The sequence below is a fragment of the Ranitomeya variabilis genome, chromosome 1 (assembly GCF_051348905.1).
Source record: "Ranitomeya variabilis isolate aRanVar5 chromosome 1, aRanVar5.hap1, whole genome shotgun sequence".
In the NCBI taxonomy this organism is placed as follows: domain Eukaryota; kingdom Metazoa; phylum Chordata; class Amphibia; order Anura; family Dendrobatidae; genus Ranitomeya; species Ranitomeya variabilis.
In genome coordinates this window covers 907,084,779-907,103,816 of record NC_135232.1, presented here as the reverse complement: position 1 = coordinate 907,103,816, position 19,038 = coordinate 907,084,779, and the positions used below count along the sequence as shown (strand labels likewise).

The window sequence follows — 19,038 nt, the reverse complement described above, 5'->3', positions numbered from 1 at the left end:
TTAATCTGACTGATTTCATGAACTGGAAACTAGAAATGGACAGTCATTTTCATCTGGAGTTTGCAATATGAGGTTTTTTTTATATAATCTCTGAACCGGACTATCAAAAACCATAGCTCATAAACAACAATGATGTCTAAGATCCACATTTTCATGATTTGTTGGTGACAATAATTTCTAATTTTCTTACTATGCATAATGAAGGGCAATAGAAAACAAAACATTACAAATTCTTCTCTTGTATGCAGTCTTTTAGCAGTCTATTCAACCATCTTCAAACACAGGTAATCAATGTTAGAAGACAACTGCAAATTATACGCATCTGAAATGAGATGTTTAAAGGGTTTTCCCACAAAAGACACTTATCAGCCACTGATTTGGGATTGAATAGAGCAATTCCTTCATTGTTATTGGGAATAGTAGGTACAACTGAGTACAAGGCTCAGCTATCTCCATGCTATCTCCATCTCACAGACAATGAATGGAGCTGAGTTGTCCTCAATTTTATCTAATAAATGGTGAGGAAGACTGGTGGTTCCTGATCAGGTGCTGAATGTCTTTCATGCCAAAGCCCCTTCAATTCATTCAGGGTGGTTTTCCATCTTATATTCCTCCCACCCTCTTCCTAACATGGAGTGTTGACAGAGAGGAGAGTACAATGCAGAATTCTGTGGCAGGAGTTAATTTCCCATGAGAAAACATTCCTAGTTTCTTCCCTCAACATTTGCCATTGGGGGACACTCCCATAGCTTTTAGACTCATGGCAAGTATGGCTGATTAGCACCTTTGGATGTAGTTAATAGCTAATAAAACTAAGGAATTTGGCATCAATTCATTGCAGATTAATTAAAAGTATTTGTATTACTGAACACATTTGAGGACAACATGAGATAGCTTGAAAATGGCTGAGCAGACTATTAAAAAAGCTTACAAGAATAAGCAAGGCAGGAGCTTATTTTCTTCTTATATTGTTTTTCTACATCAGTTTTTTATGTTGTATTTTTTTTTGCAAATTAAGATAATTATTGTAACACTTATAAAATGAGATCTGCAATCTCCAGACTTAAAAGACACATAAGAAAGACAAAATAACAGATTTTTTATGCAATATGCATGCTTCATTTTTCCCCAGCACAACTGCATAAGATGTCTGTATTCATCCAGAAATTAGAATACACTGGTCTTTCGATCATGTTTTAACTCTCTTTTGACTTTCCTGGGCTCTGTTCACACTAGCATCATGGCCTTAGTTATTATTAAAATCATGAAAGTTATGATGGATCTATTATATTAGATTCTAACAGATTCCATTGACCTTTTAAAGAGCCATCAGATTTTATTAACTATATTTCCCTTCACATATAAAAGGAATGGAAACTCTACAAAACGAACCCTAACATTAGCGTGAACAGATCCTAAAACTGTTTCATGAACAGACCATTTTTTCTTCTTTTGTAACTCTAATAACTAGGGATGAGCGAGTGTACTCGTTACTCGGGTTTCCCCGAGCATGCTGGGGCGCTCTGAGTATTTTGGCGTGCTCGGAGATTCAGTTTTTGTCGATGCAGCTGCATGACTTGCGGCTGCTAGACAGCTTAACTACATGTGGGGGTTCCCTAACAGGCAACCCCCACATATATTCAGGCTGTCTAGCAGTCGCAAATCATGCAGCTGCAGTGAGAAAAACTAAATCTCTGAGCACGCTAAAACACTCGGAGACCACCAGAGCATGCTTGGGGAAACTCAAATAACGAGTACACTCGCTCATCACTACTGATAACCATATTTGCCATATTGGTACAAGGAAAGGGAATTCTAGTATAATTTTAGTATGGGCAGGATTTTAGATTCATGCTGAGTGGAGGAGAGGAAGCTGAGAAGAAAACTACAGGGAAAGTCAAGTAAGTTTCACAGGGAATCTAAGCCATTATAAAGGGTGTGTAGAGAAAGGACTGGGCTGCAGGCTATTACGTCACTACATAAATGACCTATTTGTTTTCTGATAAAGGACTGTCTAAACTGTAGGCAGTCATAAGTCGCTGAGGTAAGCTCTTTATAGCGGCTATCCACATTTTGCTGCAGGGTTATGTTTCTAAATAGACACACCAATGTTTGATCACTTGTAGAACATTCTGAGGAAAAATACAGTGGAAGGACATACAGTGAGAGCATTTACATGGGTTAACAGTGGTATAAGGGTTGTCCAATTTTGGGGACAATTTGTTTTACTTAAATGCATATATTTTGGGCTAAAAGTCATTTTTGCAATTGGGCTTCATTAAAAATGTTGCACCGTTTTCCTTTTCCGTGCTCTTTGTTTCCCTGCACGTTTCACTTTGATGCAGTCTCCGGTCATAAATTAATGAGAGCAGCTCAGAAAAGAGAGATAAGAGTTACAAACTCCCTATCAGCTCGTAATAGCGGGCTGACTGTTGGATTAACTCATTCTGTCACCATTAATGAACAGTGCAACACAGAGGCTAGAGAAGGCAGACGGTGAAAAATGTAAAATGAAACCCAATAGCAAAAATGAATTGTAGCCAAAAATACATGCTTTTAAGTAAAAACAATTGTCCCCAAAGGTGAACGAACACTATTTGTTTAGTGATATGATAGAATAACTGGATCCATGCAAGATCATGCAGATTTGTTTCAATGCAAATGTTCCAATTGTGGTCTTTGCATTGGTGAGTAAGATGAGGACTCACATGCAGGGGAGGAAAGGAAAGAGAAATACTGTACCAATTGGCAAGGGGCATCCAGCCCATCCAGGCCAGGCTGACCTGGTTCCCCTTTTTCCCCCTTTATTCCACGGAAACCCTGTTTGTAAAGATTAACTTGTAATGTTACTGATCAATAGAAACCTTTAAAATGAAAAGCCTGTTCAAAACCAAAAGGAAAAGAAAAGAACACTGAGAAAGAGCAAATATTCATTTTCCACCAAGAGGCCAAGCACTATGCAAATGCTAACATTTTACCCATGACCACATACCATCCAATTGTAGTAATCAATCCAATTGTAATTATGGTCAGTAAGTATAGCAGATCAAATCTCATTCCATGATGTTGAACTGTAGTAGATTCCAAGCAAACAATATATTTGAATTTGTGAGATTACCAACTATTTTTTAGGCATCTTACAAAATGAATGTAGAATTTATTTTTGCATTGGTGGGTTTCGGAATGTTTGATCTTTCCAATACATATTAGATTTCATGGTTGGAATTACTGGATTTCCGAGACATACCAACGGGCAAGGTGCATCTAATCCAGGGGCACCCTGTTCTCCTTTCTCCCCTTTAGGCCCTTTTTTGCCTTTCTTTCCCTTTTCCCCCTGTGAATACAATGGTTTATAAAAAAATGTATCAAAAGGGTCAGCAGATGAGAGGTCTGAAGGAACATTTACCATGAGGCTGTGCTTGCTATGTTTGTTGATGTGAAATCAGTCTATAATTGTTTTTTTTTTAGCGCGAGCACTGAAAAAAGAGACTTCATTATAATTACGGTATGTTTATATAGATAACATGTGTAGGCATATGCTGTACAGGAATGTTTGTCTAGAATTTAATTAAAATTATCTGGAGCATCAGAAGATTTTCAATAAGGAATGTTCCACGGAGAATCCTCTGCTTTGTCATGCAAAATTGGCAGAAATAAATAACATTTTACTTATTTCCACAGCTGATTTTCTTTGTAGCGCAGCAGAAAGTCTATTCAGAACTTTCAGAACTTTTCTATTGTTGTGGTGTTACAGAAACCTCTGCATGCACCTCAGTACATTAACCTAACTCTCCCCCTGTTCCCTCTTTGTAAATTTTGCTCAAAACCTGGTCCCTCTAAGGCTGGGTTCACATTGTGTCTTTGGCGTCCGTTAGACGGACTACGTTACACCGCGGCATAACGCGGTGTAACGCAGTCCGTTAACGCCGCCATTAAGTCCTATGGCGGACACATCGCTAGTGCACGCCCACAATGGGCGTGCGCTAGCAATGTGCCATCATTGAGTGACGGACCCTGAGAAGGGGGCTGCAGCGTTTCCGGGTCTGTCACTGCTAGCGCAGATAGAGCATCTGCTAGCTCAATCTGCGCTAGCGCGCTGACATATCGGCACTTGCGGTAACAGCAGCCCATTAATGCATACGTTGAACGGGCTGCTGTTAACGCAATGTGAACCCGTCCTTATTCATCTGTGTCCACTTCCTCATGCACCAAAGAGCACTTGTCAACTGTACTTAGACAGATCCTGGCTGATGATCAGATCATGCAGCTTTATATGAAAACCCTTAATTATTATAATGATGGCTGCTCAGTACATAACAAGCACGTTCTACCTATTGTGTCCCCCCTATTTCCTTATAGATTGTAAGCTTGTGAGCAGGAAACTCACTCTTCCTGTAACTGATGAACTATGTGTTACTTTGTGATGTCTTTATTGTCTGTATATATGTCTCTGCTTAATTGTAAAGTCCTGTAGAATTTGTTGGCGCTGTACAACTAAAATTATTATTATTATTATTATTATTATTATGAGAGAGGCTGTCATTGAATTTGAAAATTACTTTATTTATTCCAGATTGGGAGACCTACAATATGGCCTGTTTTCTATATTTTTAGGTTCAACAGGTGCACCATACACGTTTACCAATAGCACTGCCCAATCACATTTTCTCTATGGCCATCTGTGAATTGTTCCAAATCCACATATTAATGGAAAATGGAACTTTCCATTATGTAATAATAACATGTCTGTTTGGACCACCTACAAATTTTCAAGTTAAATGGGCATTGTTTTCAAGCTGAGGTCACGTCATCTCCACTGCAACAATCTAAGCAATGTGCTATTGAAAACAGCATATACTGTGGGAGAATTCCAGGGTTCTTATGTGAAGACACCCCTCACAAATTTTCAATTTTGCCTACTTGAAGCCTTCTCTGACTTTACATTTTCTTAGCTTAAGAAATGTAGTGTTAAAAAGCACACATTTCAATTAATATCTGTCCATGTAAAATACTGATGGTACAAGTCCGCTGGAGTATTCTGGCTAATAACGAGCTGTCCTCAACAGCACACCGCTTATATGGAGAAAACACCTTTAACTCTTTATTATGACATGTTAAAAGGTCAGTTCTGGCTTGACCTCCCAAGTGATTTTCATATCTTTATCAATAAACCTCCCACTTCCACATGAAAGGCTTAAGCTCCCATACAAAGTAGACTGTATGCTGACATTAGTTCAAAGTGTATGGGACTCCTGGCCAATTTATTGCTGGGGGTAATGTCAGTCTGGCAAACTGATTTCAGATGGCTGATCATAGTGCTCTACCGGACATATGAAGATGAGAGACATGTCAGGCATGGCTTTCTCATAGAGAAAACAGGAGTGAATAGCTGAACAAGCACTTCTATGTATGGGAGAGACAGCCAAGATGGCTGATTGATGAACAATCGGTCGAACAAATATTCAGTCAACTGTCATCTACTGTGTATGGTGAGGTTTATGTGTGACATGATAGGTGCAATTTCGTATAGACACATTAGCAATTCGGATTCAAATGTTATATCATTTCGACTTAGTCAGTGTCTCTAGGCCTGGTCCTAATAAAGACATTTTTATGTAATGCCATGATGATACACGTAAATGTCCTTCATACCCACCAATAGCCTGTAAAAACTGATAAAAGCAGAAATTGGTATTTATTACCAAGGAAGGGAGGAGGAAGCCACAAAATTAGTAGAACAACAGATAGTAGTCAAGGAAAGACTAAGGGGATTATTCTGCGACCACTGTATAGTATAGGCACAGAATGTGCAGAGTAAAAAGAACTGTTAAATCCAGGGCTGGTAGGACATGGTTATCCACCAAATAAACCAGTTAGGTTTAGGGAAAGGAAAGCTTTAAGGGAAAAAGTAAGCAAGTAAAGTTATAGGAAAGTACATGTAGGGTGAAGGAGGAGAAGGGAATGCACCCCTGGAAAGGAAACATAACACAAGACATTAAAACATTCTTTATCACTCAGTGATACATGAAGATGGTTTATGATAAAATAATGCAAAACAAAAGCAATTACATAATTTACCAGAAAGCATAAAATTTACTATAATACGTCTGTAGTGTGGTTAGGAATATACTAAGCTATAATAAAAATTAAGCCCAACCCTATCTTTTCCTGTGTGCCAGCAATAGCCTGACATATAAGCATTTTTTGAGTGTGATAGGAAACCAGAAGACCTGGAGTAAATCTAAGCGCCCACAGAGAGGATATATAAAATGCATGCAAGTGCAATAGCTGCTAATTAATAGTATAATAGTAACAGCCATATAAAAACCAAACTGTTGAGTCACCCAAATATAAGGCTACAACACAGGGATTAATCCGATGTTACAGGGCTATTCTTATCTTTGGAAGTTATCACTTCACCATTGGATAGGTGAGTGGGAGTCTCGTCATTTTGACCACCCCCAATCTTGAATAGGGCTCTGAAATGCCGGTGTGACATGGGCACCACCACTCCATTTATTCTCTATGGGACTGCAACAGCAGAGTATGACACTTGGATTTTTCTAGCAGTTCCTAATACAATGAATGGAACATTGGAGAGCATGCCCAGCCCCAGCTCCAGTCACCTAGCGCTCTGCAGAACCCATTCATGGGGGGAATTGGTCAGACTTCCATTGATCAGAAAGTTGTCCCCTAAGTTTCAGGTGATGGATAACCTCTAAAGATGGAAACAACCCTTTTATATTGTATTTTATCGCTCTGATTTCACCATTTAGCAGAGTAATAAAGTCAATTATTGACTACAATGATGTGACATTCTGCAATAGGTGATCAAAACATACCAAAATATGTTGGGTCAGGTATTAAAAGAGCCTTGTGATAACATATTACATTATTATTTTCTCCTATTTCAATATGTTCAAGTAACATAATAAAACGTCAGGTTATCTACCTTGGACAAGAGATTGTAGCAAAATGACAACATGCAGACCAGCAAACGACACATCGCTGGAATCAGGGTCTCAGTATACATAGCAAAAACTTGGTGACAGATTCCCTTTAGGTTAGGTGCACACAAGTGTATTTACTGTATGAGTGCGATCCGACAAAACATTGGATCAAGCTGAAACCAATGCTATTCTATGTGACAGAGACTTTCCGAGAAAAGAATCAAGCATTCCCAAGTTTGATCCGATATTTGGATCTCACTCGGCCATGCAAGTCAATTAGTGCATGGGAAACATCAGAATGCACTCGGATGACATCTAGGTAAGATCCAATTTCTGCACACTTACAGAATGGAGAAGATGAAGATTTTTTTCTCCATCTTCTCCTTATCTAAGAGAATCAGATCACACATTTGCATAATCGATCCGATTTGATCAGATTACAAAAGATACGCTCTTGTGCACCTAGCCTTAGGATGTGTTTTCTAAACCAGACAACTCCTTTAGATTTTAGCGAATGGCAGTGTTAGTGATTAGATTCGTCTTGGCGATAGGGCATATCCCAGCCATTATTGTCTAAATTTCTAATAAGAGAAATTGCTGATGACATAAAGTTTTGAAAATGACTAGTCCCCTTACTGCTTGGATTGCCCTTAGCCCAGGGGGTTGTAAAGAATAACCGTACTACTGACTCCTATAGTCATGTGATGCTTCAATGTCACTATACAGAACACCAGTGATATATTCTGTAACTTACAGAGAATATAGGCAGAGGCTTACTAGTCACTGTCAACAGGCGGGGAGAAGCTTCTAAAAGTATGTTCTTATACATGGCTGGGATACTACAGCCAGTGGCTGACACAGGCTGTCCACCGTTTGGGCAGCATGTATCAGTGGCAGGTTACCTTTAAATAATGCCTGTCAGTGCAAACTAACAGTATAAACTTGGCACATAGTCTTCTAGAGTATATAGCTCCTATAAAAAAATTGCATCCATAGTGTAAAGTGTTATGTGCCTCTGTACTGCAGAGACTGAATTTTAATCAGGTGTACTGCTATGCCCATTGGTTTTTAATACACCTGCCTCTGTCACTTGTGGCTGACAGCACAGACTTTCCAGAGTTTCTCTCTACAAAATCATCTATTCAGTCAAGCCAGTGCTATCAATCACAAGTGATGGAGGCGAGGTCATGCCATCATTAGCCTATTTCATTACACTTCAGCTTCTGCTGAACACAGGCAGCAACTACAACACTTAGGGTATGTGCATGCAACATTAAAATAAACAATACATGTTAAAAATAATGAACATATTCACAGCAATGTCAAAATGACTTGCTGTCTTTAAAGTCCATAAAAAAGGATGAAGTTTCAGCTTGAAATCTCATCCTTTTCAAAACCTAAGAAAACTCATCTGCACATACTATTAAGATGCAATTTTTAAAGGGGCTATAGGCTATGTGTGTAGATTATATTGTTACTTTGGGTTCACAGACTGCCTCAATGACCATAGCTTGACTATTTTAATAAAATTGGCTACATATGTATTAGTAATATACACTGCTCAAAAAAATAAAGGGAACACTTAAACAACAAAATATAACTCCAGGTAAATCAAACTTCTGGGAAATCAAACTGTCCACTTAGGAAGCAACACTGTTTGACAATCAATTTCACATGCTGTTGTGCAAATGGAATAGACAACAGATGGAAATTATTGGCAATTATCAAGACACACTCAATAAAGGAGTGTTTCTGCAGGTGGGGACCACAGACCACATCTCAGTACCAATGCTTTCTGGCCGATGTTTTGGTCACTTTTGAATGCTGGTTGTGCTTTCACACTCGTGGTAGCATGAGACGGACTTTACAACCCATACAAGTGGCTCTGGTAGTGCAGCTCATCCAGGATGGTACATCAATGCGAGCTGTGGCAAGAAGGTTTGCTGTGTCTGTCAGCGTAGTGTCCAGAGGCTGGAGGCGCTACCAGGAGACAGGCCAGTACACCAGGAGACGTGGAGGGGGCTGTAGGATGGCAACAACCCAGCAGCAGGACCGCTACCTCAGCACTTATGCAAGGAGGAACAGGAGGAGCACTGCCAGAGCCCTTCAAAATGACCTCCAGCAGACCACAAATGTGCATGTGTCTGCACAAACGGTTTGGACCTGACTCCATGAGGATGGTCTGAGTGCCCGACATCCACAGATGGGGGTTGTGCTCACAGCCCAACACCATGCAGGATGCTTGGCATTTGCCACAGAACACCAGGATTGGCAAATTCGCCACTGGAGCCCTGTGCTCTTCACAGATGAAAGCAGGTTTACACTGAGCACATGTGACAGATGTGACAGAAGAGTCTGGAGACGCCGTGGAGAGCGATCTGCAACATCCTTCAGCCTGACTGCTTTGGCAGTGGGTCAGTAATGGTGTGGGGTGGCATTTCTTTGGAGGGCTGCACAGCCCTCCATGTGCTCGCCAGAGGTAGCCTGACTGCCATTAGGTATCGAGATGAGATCCTCAGACCCCTTGTGAGACCATATGCTGGTACGGTTGGCCATGGGTTCCTCCTAATGCAGGCCAATGCCAGACCTCAAGTGGTTGGAGTGTGTCAGCAGTTCCTGCAAGATGAAGGCCTGCCAATTCCCCAGACCTGAATCCGATTGAACACATCTGGGACATGTCCCGCAACATCCACAAACGTCACGTTGCACCACTGACTGTCCAGGAGTTGGCCGATGCTTTAGTCCAGGCCTGGGAGGAGGAGATCCCTCAGAAGACCATCTGCTGCCTCATCAGGAGCATGCCCAGGTGTTGTAGGGAGGTCATACAGGCACATGAAAGCCACACACACTACTGAGCATCATTTCTTTGTCTTGAGGCATTTCCATTGAAGTTGGATCAGCCTGTAACTTCATTTTCCGCTTTGCTTTTGAGCATCATTCCAACTCCAGACATCTGTGGGATATTAGTTGTGATTTATGTTGATAATTTTTAGGTTTTATTGTTCTCAACACATTCCACTATGTAATGAATAAAGATTTACAACTGGAATATTTCATTCAGTGACAACCTAGGATGTGGGATTTTAGTGTTCCCTTTATTATTTTGAGCAGTGTATCTCAATGTTAGTAATTTTTACTATTCATTTATTTCTTTTCATTGGAAATACAGCAAATTAGTGCTTTATAAATGCCATAACAGCTTTGTAATTATAAGACGAAAACATAAGTATAAAAGCACAGTGTGCTAACAGCTTACGCAACATTTTTAAAGCACAGTTATTATATTCCCAGCACCAAATTTCTCCTAACTATATTAAAATTCAATCTGGACTGTAAGCTTAAATTTATACTTTCTAAACAGCACCCTTAGACACACTAGCCCTTATGACGATTACTAGAAATGTTCAGTTGCTAAGATGGACCTAGTGCCGATTTGGAAAATTAAGATGTAGGAAGAGAATATTATGGCATCAGATTGTTAAAGGGAACCTATTAGCAGGATTGTGCTGAGTAACCTACAGACACTGTCAGGTTGGCACCGTTATACTGATTAAAATGATACCTGGGTTGATGAAATCCGTCTTGTGGTTGTTATTTAATCTTTATTTTCAGTTTTGAAATAATGAGTGTAAGGGCTGGCGGAATGTACCGAGTATATTTAGATATAATTATTGGTGCGTTCGCAGCCCAAGGTCCACCGTGCAGGAGACAAACCTGCTGCTAGCAAATGGAGGCAAAATATGGCAGTATAAGCGAACTCTGTTACTTCTCAGAGTCGCACAGAAGGGAAAACGCTGTGCCCTGTTAGCGTCACAGGGGAACAAGGGTAGCAAGCACACAAACACCTCCTCTCCGGTGGAGCCGGAATTCTAATGGCTTTACGCCAGCCCTGAATTCACCATACAAAACTCCTCACCGGAGATGCTGGTATTCTAGTGGATTATTTCAGCCGGACCCTGACCACAAGCAGACAAGACCACTGAATAGCAAATAGCAAAAGCTCATGACATAAGCTGATCCTAGCGCATGGCCGTGCGGCCATAACCTTTTATAGCTGCAGCAACTTCAGGACCTTCCTAGAGGACCAATGGGAGCTGCCACAGTACCTGAGCAACTTCAGGACCTTCCTAGAGGACCAATGAGAGCTGTTGCAGTACCTGAGCATGTGACCCCTGACCTCCAATGAGAGGTCTTACCTTGGGCATGCTCAGAAGGGGAAAAGCAGGACTTAGTCCCAGAGATGTCTGCTCGCCGCTGACCAGTACTGGCTACAATGGCTGAGCCTGGAAAAGAAGCAGTAACCATCCGCACAGTATCTTCTCCCGAATATCACCCATCCTCTGGAATTCAGTGCCCCAACACATCCGGTTATCCACGACTTTTGGATCCTTCAAAAGAAACCTGAAAACCCATCTCTTCAAAGAAGCTTACAGCCTGTAAAGACCACACGGCCACCTCAACACTATTGGAGCTACTGCAACCCTCGACCTACTGTCTCCTTCCCCATAATCCTGTAGAATGTAAGCCCGCAAGGGCAGGGTCCTCTTCCCTCTGTACCAGTTTGTCGTTGTTAGTTTTGTTTACTGCAAGTGATATTTGTATTTTGATGTAACCCCTTCTGATGTACAGCACCATCGAATTACTGGTGCTATATAAATAAATAATAATAATAATAATAATAATAATAATAATAATAATAATAATAATAATATCAGGCTGAGCCAGATGCTGAGACTGATGTCTCCACTGAGCAGGCTCCACTGCGGCTGGATAAGAATGGGAGACCGCAAAAGAGATGGTTCGAGACTCCCCCTGTGCAAAGGCGGGAACTCGACCCCTAACAATGAGATTCTTGTGCTCTGGTGAGGCCTTGTGGGGGGGTCTTCATGTGGTGCTCCGATTAGGTATTCATTAGTATGACGTCTGACAGGTCACTGATCCCTCAGTGAGCTGCCCCCTCTTTTACATACTGAATATTATATGTATTGAAAAAAAAAATCACCTTCAGCAGGCGGCGTCTGTGCTGCAGCATGACCGCATGTAGAATGTGCATTTACAGTGGGAAAAAAAGTATTTAGTCAGTGACCAATTGTGCAAGTTCTCCCACTTAAAAAGATGAGAGAGGCCTGTAATTGACATCATAGGTAGACCACAACTATGAGAGTCAAAATGAGAAAACAAATCCAGAAAATCAACTTGTCTGATTTGGCAAGATTTATTTAGCAAATTATGATGGAAAATAAGTATTTGGTCACCTAAAAAATATGCAAGATTAATGGCTCTCCCAGACCTGTAACTTCTTCTTTAAGAGGCTCCTCTGTCCTCCATTCATTAATGGTAGTAATGGCACCTGTTTGAACTTGTTATCAGTATAAAAGACACCTATCCACAACCTCAAACAGTCACACTCCAAACTCCACTATGGTGAAGACCAATAAGCTGTCGAAGGACACCAGAAACAAAATTGTAGCCCTGCACCAGGCTGGGAAGACAGAATCTGCAATAGGCAAGCAGCTTGGTGTGATGAAATCAACTGTGGGAGCAATAGTAAGAAAATGGAAGACATACAAGACCACTGATAATCTCCCTCAATCTGGGGCTCCATGCAAGATCTCACCCCGTGGGGTCAAAATGATCACAAGAATGGTGAGCAAAAATCCCAGAACCACACAGGTGGATCTAGTGAATGACATGCATAAGAGCTGGAACCACCGTAACAAAGGCTACCATCAGTAACACACTATGCAACCAGGGACTCAGATCCTGCACTACAGATGTGTCCCCCTGCTTAAGCCAGTATATGTCCGGGCCCGTCTGAAGTTTGCTAGAGAGCATTTGGATTATCCAGAAGATTATTGGAAGAATGTCATATGGGCTGATGAAACAAAAGTAGAACTGTTTGGTAGAAACAAAACTCGTTGTTTTTGGAGGAGACAGAATGCTGAGTTGCATCCAAAGAACTCCATACCTACTCTGAAGCATGGGGGTGGCAACATCATGCCTTGGGGCTGTTTCTCTGCAAAGGGACCAGGATGACTGATCCATGCACATGAAAGAATGAATGGGGCCATGAATCGTGAGATTTTGAGTGCAAACCTCCTTTCATCAGCAAGGGCATTGACGATGAAACATGGATGGGTCTCTCAGCATGATAATGATCCCAAGCACACTGCCAGGGCAATGAAGGAGTGGCTTCATAAGAATCATATGAAGGTCCTGGAGTGGCCTAGTCAGTCTCCAGATCTCAACCCCATAGAAAACTTTTGGAGGGAGAGGAAAGTCCGTGTTGCCAGCGACAGGCCCAAAACATCACTGCTCTAGAGGAGATCTGCATGGAGGAATGGGCCAACATACCACCAACAGGGTGAAGACTTATAGAAAACGTTTGACCTCTGTCATTGCAAACAAAGGATATATAACAAAATATTGAGATGGGCTTTTGTTAATGACCAAATACTTATTTTCCACCATAATTTGCTAAATAAATCTTGCCAAATCAGACAAAGTGATTTTCTGGATTTGTTTTCTCATTTTCACTCTCATACAGTAGTTGTGGTCTACCTATGATGTCAATTACAGGCTTCTCTCATCTTTTTAAGTGGGAGAACTTGCACAATTGGTGGCTGACTAAATACTGTACTTTTTTCCTCACTGTAACTATTTTATTTGCTGGTATAAATAAATTCAGAAAAATAATTCTGTCTCAAAATGGCGCCAGCCATGCATGCGCAGTAGCATCTATTGGCAATCTGATAGATGCTACTGTGCAAGCGCCAGCAGAGCCATCTTGGTGGAGACTATTTTTTTTCTCTACCAAGATGGCGCCGCCAGAGCCTGCACAGTAGCATCTATTGTACCGTCAATAGATGTTACTGCGCATGCGCAGACCCTTTTTTTTTCTAAATTTATTTATACCAGCAAATAAAATAATGAAATGCACATTGCACATGCGATCATGCTGCAGCGCAAGAGGCGGCGCCTGCCTGCTGAAGGTGATTTTTTTTCAATACATACAGTATAATATTCAGTATGTAAAATAGGGGGCAGGTCAGTGAGGAATCAGTGACCTGACAGAAGCCATCAGTATGAATATGTAATCAGAGCACCACATGAAAAAAACCCACAGGCAATCCCGGAGCACGAGCATATCATTAACTCAAAACTGAAAATAAAGATGGATTTCATCAACCAAGGTATCATTTTAACCAGTATAATGGGGCCAACCTGACACTGTCTGTAGGTTACTGTACATAATCCTGCTGACAGGTTTCTTTTAAGGTGTATGTTTGTAGTTATTTTATTTTTTTTAAACTTCAATTAATGGACACAGTAATAAAACAATTAGTTCTTTGTGCAATTTACTGATAGCAATAATTGCTTGTCCCAGTATCTTTGTCAACATGTATAAATGACTAAGCACACTGGGAAGTTGCTATCCCAGCTTTGGGGAAAGTTCTAAGGGCAATGCTCATAGTCCAAGCGATCACTAGTGTTTGGCACACAGGAAAAAGATTAGATTTATTAAACCTATGATAAAGTCAAGTAAATTCAGGGACACACTTGCAATGTTAACATCCACATAACACTCTGGTCACCTTTTCTCCCCTTTCTCCGGGGTCTCCTTTCTCTCCTCGAGGACCAGGAAAACCCTGAAACAATATACAAAATTACCTTGTCTAACTTTATGCACTGGATAGATTGCAGGGAACTAAAGGGTTGTCCATAAACAACATGTCACTTTTCCACAGGATAGATGATAAATGTATGATCACTAGAGGGCAAGTATATCCTGTGAACGATGGGCCCTAATTCCCTTTGTAAATGGAGTAGTAGTCAGCATGTGCGATCACTATCCTATAGACAGTGAATGTAGATTTCATCAAAACATTGGAGGATTATAATGAGGTCAATCTGGGCTACCATCTAGTTGCCAAAACTCTGGGGTGCCAATGATTAAATGATCTGCACTAAAATCTGACTGTAGCATTGGGCAACCAAGGAAGGAGCTTGCAAATTAGTTCATGCAGCTCTCCAGTTATTGGCATGCCATGAGATCAGGTATGGTGCCGGTTTAATAGAAAAATAGTTTTTTTCATCATCTATAGTGTCCTTACGCCAATGTGCACATCTACGCATCTAAGACACGCCTCCATAGAGGAGTATCCTTGCTTATAATGTATAGCACTTTCCTTTATTGCATAGTATTCTCACTTATTATCTATAGTGCTGTCCACTATTAAATACTGTCTTTAGGGTACTGTCACACAGTGGCACTTTGATCGCTCCGACGGCACGATCCGTGACGTTGCAGCGTCGCTTGATTATCGCTCCAGCGTCGTAGACTGCGGTCACACTTTGCAATGCACGGCGCTGGAGTGATAATTTCATGACGTAGTTGCGATGTAGAAGTCATACGGGACATTGGGAATATCGTGCACACCTTTGTTACACGCTGCGATTATGCCGCCACAGCGGGAGATCCAGCGACGAAAGAAAGTTTCAAACGATCTGCTACGACGTACGATTCTCAGCGGGGTCCCTGATCGCAGTAGCGTGTCAGACACAGCGATATCGTAACTATATTGCTGGAACGTCACGGATCATGCCGTTGTAGCGACCAAAGTGCCACTGTGTGACAGTACCCTTACTTATTACACATATTGGTCCATCCATTATTACAGTGTTCTCCCTTATTATGTATAGCACCATCCATTACATAGTCTCCTTCCTTAATATGTGTATTACAGTTATTATGCTTAGCGCCATTCCTTAACACATTCTTCTTCCTTATTATGTATAGCACCAGCAAAAATGAAAACATCCTCTCTTATTATGTGTAGTGCCATCCATCATAAGATAAAGCCCTCCCTTACTCTATACAGTAACTGGTGCCTCAGTGTGTGCATTGTATTAGTCTAAAGTGTGGAATGCATTAATTTTGAAGGGTCAAATGCAGGAGCAAGGGCAATGCATGAAAAGATGACCACTGTTGTGATTCGGTTCGTGGGCTCCCCCGGTGGTCTCTTGTGGTACTGGTGTCCTGCAAGCTTTGCCTTCTCAGTTCACCTGTTCCTATCAGGATGTGGGAGTATCCTATTTAACCTTGCTCCTCAGTCATTCTAATGCTGGCCATCAATGTATCCAGAGTGATTCTGTTGCATGTTCCTGCTCCCAGTTTTCTGCTCAGCTAAGTTGGACACTTTAGTCCTTAAGTCTATTTTTGTATGTTTTGTCCAGTTTGCACTTATGTGAATCTCTGCAGCTGGAAGCTCTTGTTGGGCTGAAATTACCACTCCAGTGGCATGAGTTGTCACATGAGTTAAGGTAATTTCAGGATGGTGTTTTGAAGGGTTTTGCAGCTGACCGCGAAGTCCTCTGTTGTATCTTTCTGCTATTTAGTTAGCGGGCCTCTCTGTGCTAAATCTGCTTTCATACTACGTGTGTCTTTTCATCTGCTCTCACCGTTATTATATGTGGGGGGCTGCTATCTCCTGTGGGGACATTCTCTGGAGGCAAGCCAGGACTGTGTTTTCTTCTACCAGGGGTAGTTAGTTCTCCGGCTGGCGCGCGGCATCTAGAGACAACGCAGGAATGCCCCCTGGCTACTTCTAGTGTGGTGTGTAGGTTTAGCATCGCGGTCAGCTCTAGTTTCCATCACCCGAGAGCTTGTCCGTTTATTCTGTGCTTCTGATGTTTCCTTGCCATTGGAAACCATAACAGTATGGCCAGCCCAAATGTTTAATCTATAGGCTGAAGCAGGAGAGAAAAGGAACTGTGAAACCTTTTTTTTTTTCCTCTGAAGTTGCACTCCAGCTCTAATTGCAGTCTCCTGTTTTCCTCTCCTCTTAACCCCTGAATGGCTCAGACTTTATCTGTTGAAATATGGATCCCCAGAGTCTGGCTACCAATTTGTATAATCTTGCCTCTAAAGTTCAGAATATACAAGATTTTTTGTTACATGCTCCTCGGTCTGAACCTAAAATTCCTATACCGGAGTTTTTTTCTGGAGATCGATCTTGTTTTCTAAATTTTAAATACAATTGTAAATTGTTTCTTTCGCTGAGATCTCATTCTGCTGGAGATCCTGCCCAGCAAGTAAAAATTGTTATTTCTTTACTGCGGGGTGACCCCCAAAATTGGGCATTTTCATTGGCACCAGGGGATCCTGCGTTGCTCAATGTGGATGCGTTTTTTCTGGCTTTGGGGTTGCTTTATGAGGAACCAAATTTGGAGATTCAGGCTGAGAAAGCCCTAATAGCCCTCTCTCAGGGGCAAGATGAAGCCGAAATATATTGCCAAAAATTTCGAAAATGGTCTGTGCTTACTCAGTGGAATGAGTGCGCTCTGGCGGCAATTTTCAGAGAAGGTCTCTCTGATGCTGTAAAAGACGTCATGGTGGGGTTTCCTGCGCCTACTGGTCTGAATGAGTCCATGACAATGGCAATTCAGATTGATCGGCGTTTACGGGAACGCAAACCTGTGCACCAGTTGGCGGTGTCTTCTGAAGAGGCACCACAGAGTATGCAATGTGATAGCTTTCTGTCCAGAAGCGAACGACAGATTTATAGGCGCAAAAATCATTTGTGCTTCTATTGTGGAAATTCTACTCATGTTATATCAGCATGCTCTAAACGAACAAGGAAAGTTGATAAATCCTCTGCTATTGGCACTTTGCAGTCCAAGTTTATTTTGTCTGTAACTCTAATTTGTTCGTTATCTTCTATTGTTGCGGATGCGTATGTGGATTCTGGCGCCGCTTTGAGTCTTATGGATTGGTCCTTTGCCAGGCGCTGTGGGTTTGATCTAGAGCCTCTGGAAGTTCCTATACCTTTAAAGGGTATTGATTCTACACCATTGGCTAGTAATAAACCACAATACTGGACACAAGTGACTATGCGTATGACTCCAGACCATCAAGAGGTGATTCGCTTCCTTGTACTGTATAATCTACATGATGTGTTGGTGCTGGGATTGCCATGGTTGCAAACTCATAACCCAGTCCTTGACTGGAAAACAATGTCTGTACTAAGCTGGGGATGTCAGGGAAATCATGGGGACACATCTTTGGTCTCCATTGCTTCATCTATTCCCTCTGAAATTCCTGAGTTTTTGTCTGATTATCGTGAGGTTTTTGAGGAATCTACTCTTAATTCTCTTCCTCCTCACAGAGATTGCGATTGCGCCATAGATTTGATCCCTGGCAGTAAATTTCCTAAGGGTCGTCTATTCAATCTGTCTGTACCTGAACATGCTGCCATGCGAGAGTATATTAGGGAGTCCTTGGAAAGGGGACATATTCGTCCTTCTTCGTCTCCTCTTGGAGCGGGGTTCTTTTTCGTAGCTAAAAGCGATGGTTCTTTGAGACCTTGTATTGATTATAGACTCTTGAATAAGATCACAGTCAAGTATCAGTATCCTTTGCCATTGCTGACAGATTTATTTGCTCGCATTGAGGGGGCGAAGTGGTTCTCTAAGATTGATCTTCGCGGTGCGTATAATTTGGTGCGAATTAAGCAGGGGGATGAGTGGAAAACCGCATTTAATACGCCCGAGGGCCATTTTGAGTATTTGGTGATGCCTTTTGGTCTGTCAAATGCCCCTTCGGTCTGTCAAATGCCCCTTCGGTCTTTCAGTCTTTTATGCACAATATTTTCCGTGAATATCTGGATAAATTTATGATTGTGTATTTGGACGATATCTTGATTTTTTCGGATGACTGGGAATCTCATGTTCAACAAGTTAGGAGGGTTTTTCAGGTTTTGCGGACCAATTCTCTGTTTGTTAAAGGTTCAAAGTGTGTTTTTGGGGTTCAGAAGATTTCTTTTTTGGGGTACATTTTTTCCCCCTCTTCTATTGAGATGGATCCTGTGAAGGTTCGGGCTATTTGTGACTGGACGCAACCGACTTCTCTTAAGGGCCTTCAGAAATTTTTGGGCTTTGCTAACTTTTATCGTCGATTCATAACTGGTTTTTCTAGCGTTGTCAGGCCTTTGACTGATTTGACTAAAAAGGGTGCTGATGTTGCAGATTGGTCTCCTGCTGCTGTGGAGGCCTTTCGGGAGCTTAAGCGCCGTTTTTCTTCTGCTCC

At 41.5% G+C, this 19,038-nt stretch overlaps 1 protein-coding gene across 3 annotated transcripts in view; it reads right to left on the bottom strand.

The window, feature by feature from the left end:
- Positions 1 to 19,038, bottom strand: part of COL25A1 (collagen type XXV alpha 1 chain) — a 643,948-nt gene that overhangs the window by 17,489 nt on the left and 607,421 nt on the right. For 2 of the 3 annotated variants that reach the window (XM_077278988.1, XM_077278989.1), the window contains one exon: positions 2,743 to 2,820. In XM_077278988.1, coding sequence (XP_077135103.1) covers positions 2,743 to 2,820 — 78 coding nt within the window. Of the gene's footprint in view, positions 1 to 2,742; positions 2,821 to 14,545; positions 14,600 to 19,038 lie in introns of all 3 variants that reach the window. The other variant, XM_077278990.1, reaches the window with a different exon arrangement.